Raw genomic sequence first — 7,182 nt, forward strand, 5'->3', positions numbered from 1 at the left:
TCTTCAGTTGGCGGGACCTCCAACTCGCCGATGTTCTGGTTGTTCAGTAGCTCATCAAAGTACTCCACCCATCGCTCTAATATGCCCATTCTGTCGGAAATCAGATTTCCCTCTTTGTCTCGGCAGGATGAGCATCGAGGTGTATAAGGCTTCATCCTGCTGACTTGTTGGTAAAACTTCCGCGCCTGGTGCGGTTGCTCCCTGTACTTTTCTAGTTCACATACTTGTTGGTTCTCCCAGGCTTCCTTTTTCCGTCTGTGAAGTCGCTTCTCCGCTCGACGGAGTTCGTGATAAGAAAAGGGTTTAACGCGAATATTAAGTATGATAGCGACTTCAGAATATACAACACATGAAGTGACGAGATATAACTGAATGGCGCATAGACGAGCACTAGCATTTATCCTCTAATCAAGGCAACTTTCGGCAGGGAAAAGAAGTACATTGTCGATACAGCTGGGAAGAACGGGTACAGGGAGGAAGTGGCAGATAAATTAATTAGGTGAAAATAAGAGTGAATAAGGAGTCAACATCCAACATCGGTAAAACGAATGAGCACGAGATACACAACAAAATCAATAAACATCTCAATGTCCAACAAGTTCTATAAAATAAAAATATTTCAATCGGACTTCGCTTCACTTTTATTATCATCACACTCAATGCTGAGCAAGAGATAATCCTGCAACAGCAGAACAGTACAAATACGAATAAATATGTACTCCATAACGACTGAAATTCGACCTCGGGGAACGAGAACAGTTCAACCAACTTGACCACCGATCATTGCCGTAAGAAAGGATTTTCAGTGGATGCGCCATATAAAACTTTGCATATCTTGTTCAATGCTCCATTTAGACTTCTCGAAGTTGTTTTTCTTTATACAGTACCAGCTCGAAAATGAGAAAAAGAAAGTTTTCTTTTAATTTCTAATTTATAAGTATTTTGTATAGCAATAATCTCAGCCGCTGATAAACAATTTTGCTTAGTTCAGCTAAGCAAACCGTTAGCAAGATTAATTGCCTCTGCATAGAAGGCCCGTATGTTGAATTCCTCGCCCACGGAATCGCAGCTACTCGATGAATTCTACTTTTGATCCTAATGTTGTTATTCTATTCTTCGACCCGAGCTCCCAGTACTTCCTACAAGAATAAGAAAGACATTACATTATGGACTGTGCCGTTCGAAAAACTCACAATCTACCTAATCGAAAAGGCCTAACAATTCTAGGCTTCCTGACCAAACCTTAAAATAGCAAATGCGAAATTGTCTTTCTCTCAAAAGTGACTTTTCTTGGCCAAATTGAATCCCAAATGGTCTGTAAAAACGTAATAACTTTGACGATTGTAACTTTAACTTCAATGCGAGGGTAATGCCTGATAATAATGGCGAGAATGGGGGTCGAAGTATTAAGCATCGGATCGACACCAACGCCTAAGCTGAGAAGGAACAATTCCCAGCAGAACTTTCGGGCCGGACTCAATACTGCCATGGTGAATTGTGGAAGACTTCATGGAGAGCTTCCATCAATACATTCGAGTTCGAAATGGTTGACGTTACCTCTCGGCGTGCACCAGCCCCGCACTCTCCTTGTGCGTGCAAGGTCGTAAAGATGAACAATGGGAGGGAGATTCGTCGAAGCTCTTGGATAAGGCAGAGCCGCGCAAGAGGACCCTTCGAAGCGTAGCAAACCTTTTATCTATTGGTGGACGGCGGAAATGGGGACCTGTGGAGAAAGTGTCATAAGATCTGCAATTTGGCGCAATGTTTAAACGACTGCTAGACACGGTGGATTGGTATCCGTGGGGACTCGGCCGGACTTACTTCTCGGCGCAATTCAATGCTTACTTGATAGAGGCATTTTTACTAGTTGCTGGAAGGTAGTAAAGCTCGCGTTGTTTAGCGAAGGCAAAGAAGACTCTATACCAGCTGGTCCTCCATGTTGGGGGTTGAGTAGGGCTGACAGGGAAATGGACGGCGCAATAACCGCAGTCAACAGAAATCCTGGAGATGAAACATCAAAAAATAATCTTCACAATCACCTGAAGAACGTTATCATAAATACGGCCACAAACATACTTTGCCCCAGCCGCAAACAGAGTCGGAACGGCTAGTTTGACGATGAATGTAAGCTAGCAACGGAACAGAAGAATGCTGCATACCGAGTAATACTGCATTCTCAAAGAACGCGGGCACGCGCAGAGACTTATCACGAACTCCGTCGAGCGGAGAAGCGACTTCACAGACGGAAAAAGGAAGCTTGGGAGAACCAACAAGTCTGTGAACTAGAAAAGTACAGGGAGCAACCGCACCAGGCGCGGAAGTTTTACCAACAAGTCAGCAGGATGAAGCCTTACACACTTCGATGTTCATCCTGCCGAGACAAAGAGGGAAATCTGATTTCCGACAGAATGGGAATATTGGAACGATGGGTTGAGTACTTTGATGAACTACTGAACCATCGAAACATCGGCGAGTTGGAGGTCCCGCTAACTGAAGACAACGGGCAAATACTGCCACCACCAAGTATCGAAGAAACAGTCCGTGCAATTCATCGGCTTAAAAGTCGCCAGGAGCCGATGGAATTACAGCCGAATTGGTTAAATATGGAGGCGACCAATTACACCAAGTGGTTCATCAACTTGCGCTCAAGGTGTGGGACAACGAATCAATGCCTGACGACTGGCAAAGAGGCATTATCTGTCTCATACATAAAAAGGAAGATATCACACAGTGCAGCAATTATAGAGGTATCACGTTGCTGAGTACCATCTATAAGATATTCTCCGCTATCTTCCTAGGCCGGAGTGCCCAATACGCCCAGAACAGCACCAAAAACCAACCTACCAACAACATCAAATCGCACTGGTGAAATGGGAAGAATCAAGATAGGAGACTGCAACTTGGAGACCGTTGATAATTTCTCCTATCTAGGGTCGAAAATCAAAACCGATAACAGCTACGGTAATGAAATCTGGCCACGGTTGGCAGCCAACAGAGCCCATTTCAGCTTAAAACTGTTCCGCTCGAAACGTCTCACCATAGGGTCAAAGCTCTTACTGTACAAGACAATGATCTTGCCAGTCCTTATGTATTCCTCGGAAACTTGGGTTCTTAGCAAGAAAAATTGCGAATTCTACATGAGAATGGACGATTCCGTAGCCTGCATAACGGCGAGATCTCGAGTGATACCATGACCGTCTGGTTGTGGATAAAATCCGACTCAATAGGTTACGGCGAGCGGGTCACTTAATCCGTATGGATGAGGATGATCCAGCCCGGAAAGTCTATAAGGGCAATATCTATGGTAGAAAAAGAAGACGAAGCAGTCCCTGCCTGAGATGGAGCGACGACGTAGGTCAGGACGCCAGACAGCTTTTAGGGATATTGAATTGGTGGACTTCGGCGCAGGTTTAGACCGGATACCGGTTGTTGCGTCGTTGATGATGATGATGAAAGAAGACTCTAAGTTCCCGTCTACACGCTTGAACCAGTATGGAAAGCTCGAAGAGCTCATGAGTAGTAGACGTGCCGAACCGATATGTGCTGCCGGGGACTTATCTGCAAGAAGGTTTTCGAGCAAGTGAAAGTGTTGGATGCTGACCATTGAGTTGAGACTCCCACCATTGATCAATGAGTAGTGATCCTTGAATTGCTTGATGTCAGAAATGACTTCGATTCCATGAGACTGCAGAGATGCTAGGCACACTAGAAAATCAATCCCACGTGCCAGGCTACCTTTATCGTATATTTGGGGATTATCTGAGACACCCTTTGCTGCTCTATGAGACTCTGCAGGGGCAGAGGGGATAGAGTTTATATTGGGAGTGGCACAGGAGGCCATCGAAGAGCCGGACCTCTGAAACGCATCTTACGATAGTCTGCTAAGCTTCTCCATGCCAGAAGAATCACGCTTGGTCGGTTATGCAAATGATATTGAGCCATTTGTTATCGGAAAGACTGTTGAACAGGCGTAAGGAAGACTTGGTATATTGATGTTTTGGGCGAGCGGTTGGATGACCGCTCATGGTGTCAGGCTTGAGCTAGAAAAAATCAAAGTAGCCTTCTTTTTTTTCAGCTTTTGTCTCGTTCACAGGCGGGATCGGCTCGTCGTGGTTGGTTTCGCCACTTTATTTTATCAAATGCCTGATCTGAATGCGATCGCGGGGCTTTCAAATCCTCATTCAGCGTATCTAGCCATCGTTGTTTCAGCCGGCCTTTTGGTCGTTTATCATCAGCTTCGATGTTTAGACCAATTTTGGCGAGGGAATTCTCGTTAGTGCGAATTGGGTGACCATATCATCGAAGACGCCTCTCTCGCAGTTTTTCCACGATCGGTGCAGGATAGATGTCATCCATGCCATGTGGGACAGTATACAAGCTTTCACTTTTTTATGAGTAACCACCGCTCTTGCCGTGCGGCCCAATTCGCCTTGCAGCCCGTACAAGTTGGAGTGTTTGCAGGAACCGCCAACCATGCTCCTTCCACTTCGGCCACCTATTCTTCAGGATTATGTATTCCCAACAGGGTCTTTTCAAACTCAACTCCTGAAGTTTTTGAAAGCTCCATATGATTTTCTAAGAGAGTCCAACTTCGTCCTCACTCCTTCTAAGGACTCTGCAAAGCCTTGAAATCTCTCTTTCACTTTTCAGCTCTTCACAGTATGTTCTAAAGGAGTCCCGCTTACAACGTTTTACAAGCGCATATTCCCGCTGCGAGTCTCGGGATTATAACCGGTCTTCATTCTTATTGCTTTTACAAGCACGATTTAGATGTCGTCTGATTGACTTACTAAGTTTCGGTACCACCAGAACACTGTTTTGTCGCTTTGGCTTCGGGTAATAGGAACTGCTCTTCAAGTCTTCTAAAATGGCGCAATTCAGAGTTTCTAAATGACATTCTACCGCCAAATCGCTTAGGGAGCAGCACTTTGTGGCCAAGCAATTCACTGAGCTTTATTCAAGCCGTTGCCCTCTTATGAAAATGAGTCTAGGCAGATGGACTGTTCGGCTTTTTTCCCTTCTGTAATGTTGGTAACTCTATACAGATACACTGGAGTTCTCGCCGAGTACCGATTATTTTTGTGAAAAGCTTATCCCGTGGAGGATCTGGTGGACTCTAACTACTACTAATAATTGCCCCTCTCCATTCCCCTCTTTGGCGAAAAGAATTCTCTGACTTGAAGGCTCCCTAAGGTAGGAGAATGGAAAGGCTAACCGAAGTTACGTGTCAAACAGTTCCATGCTAGCTCTGATGACGGAGAGGTGTTTAGTTGCTAGTCCTACGGCTTCAAGAACAAAATTTCACCCCCATAAGATCTTATTGTGTGGTGGAATAATAGGGGATTATCTATTGGGAACAGTTACCATACAACCAAACCCCAGCAGCGGAAATATGCAGTATCCAACAAAAGCGCCTCATTAAAGCAAAATCTCCATCCTTAGTAAATAACGCCATGACAACGCACTGCTGCACTCACTCAGAGAAAAAATGCGAAGTTAGGTTGGCAGTAGCTAGTCTAACTTGTGTACTAATCTGACCTTGTCCGTTCTTTGACCAATCGTTTGAAAGAGAACTAAACAACTAAACTAAATTTATAATTACAAAGTAAATTTCATTTCACTCTGCTACAGCTGGTTTCTGTCATTTCTCATAAAAAAATCTAAATAAGTGATTGAAGGGAGGGAGTTGGCTTAGTGTATCCTATATATCGTACGGACCCACTGCAACCCGGCCACTCTAAAGTAACGAATATACTATGGTAAAACGGACACATTCGGCGCTTTATCGTGGTAACCTGCTGGCACTTTGATCCATTGGTGAAAGCAAGTCAAGCATGGAATAGTTGTGCTGGTAAACTATTGCGGAATGGGGAAAACTTTACGGTAGAAAAGTAAAGATGCAAAGGCTGCAATAAGCGGATAACACTAGGGTTTATGTACTATAAAGCTAAATCCCAAAATCCCCACATTATATACCGAACCGTTTGCGGATATTTCTCCCAGTCCTCAAGGAATACACATTTGGGGATTTTTCACATCACTTTTCACTTGACCACTGCGTTCCCTCTCGTATCAAATGCGAATTACAAACACTTTGGCTCCTCTTTTTAGTTTATATTTTTTAAAAAGTAAAAGGACAGTATTTCCCGAACTACTCCTAGTTTCGCCTGTTGAAGTTGTTTGTGGCCGGCTGTGTAAGCTGGAGTCCACGGATGTTGTTGAAATCCAACATCTTCAACATCTCCTTGGTGTCTGGATCGACCTCAATGATGTCTTGCTCCAAAGCGGAGACGGCTGGGACGTAGTTATCGCGACGTTCACGTTCCTCTTCTTGCAATTTGATGGAAATTCCTCGAACCTGCGAGTGGCGGAGACGTCCCATCAAATGTGTAACGTAACTGAAATAAGAGAAAATTCCATGAGACTGCGTTCGGTGCACAACAGGGTTATGCGCGCCACTATAAACATTGCGTGCACAGTACTCACCCAGCGATCTTGTTTCTGAGGGGCTTGGTTGGGATAATAGCGACTTCTTCGCAAATCCTTTTGTTGGTGTGGTAGTCCAACGTAAGGCGGGTGTAATACTTCTCAATGATGACCTTAGCGGCCTTTTTGACTGTCTTGGTACGTACGCGACCCTAGAAAATACAAAACATTGATGAGACCCATTGATACTTTCGATGGATTCCGTAAAAATAACTGCAATTAATACATAATTTAAGCTGCAGTCCAAAGCAAAAACACTGTGAAACGAAACTTTGATACAAATTTCAGAGAAGTTGTACCGATGAACGAAATAATTCACGATTTACTTAGGAAATTGACAGTAAACACCTACCATCTTGGAAAGTTTCAACCGGAAAAGAACGGTCTGTCAAAAGTGCTGGTTGAAGCAGAGTAGACAGAAATCGAAGTAGAGCAATAAGATCTAGTACCAAAGATACGCAATGCTCACTATTCACAATATAAAGTAACGACAACAGTTTCTTCGAATTCACAGTGCGGTGGAAACCAAGAACACAAAGAAAAGAAATACACATATCTGTAACTAAGTTTAGGTAAATATTGATTTCGATAGAGTGATTGCTGTTTTCTGAAAAATTTAATTAAAATAAAAGAATGATTTCAACCGTTTCTTTGCAGCTAAGTGTTTAAATTACGTTTTCCATTTAATATAAGAAT

General features: G+C 43.7%; 1 protein-coding gene across 1 annotated transcript; it reads right to left on the reverse strand.

Annotated features, from left to right (window-relative positions):
- Nucleotides 1-6,099: 6,099 nt before the first annotated feature.
- Nucleotides 6,100-6,965, reverse strand: LOC119648237 (40S ribosomal protein S17). The gene is made up of 3 exons (XM_038049866.1): nucleotides 6,839-6,965; nucleotides 6,487-6,638; nucleotides 6,100-6,398 (listed from the first exon to the last, which is right to left on the reverse strand). The coding sequence occupies exons 1-3, from the start codon at nucleotides 6,839-6,841 to the stop codon at nucleotides 6,158-6,160; spliced, it is 396 nt and encodes a 131-aa protein (XP_037905794.1). The 5' UTR covers nucleotides 6,842-6,965; the 3' UTR covers nucleotides 6,100-6,157.
- Nucleotides 6,966-7,182: the final 217 nt, after the last annotated feature.

The sequence above is a fragment of the Hermetia illucens genome, chromosome 2 (assembly GCF_905115235.1).
Source record: "Hermetia illucens chromosome 2, iHerIll2.2.curated.20191125, whole genome shotgun sequence".
Lineage (NCBI taxonomy): Eukaryota > Metazoa > Arthropoda > Insecta > Diptera > Stratiomyidae > Hermetia > Hermetia illucens.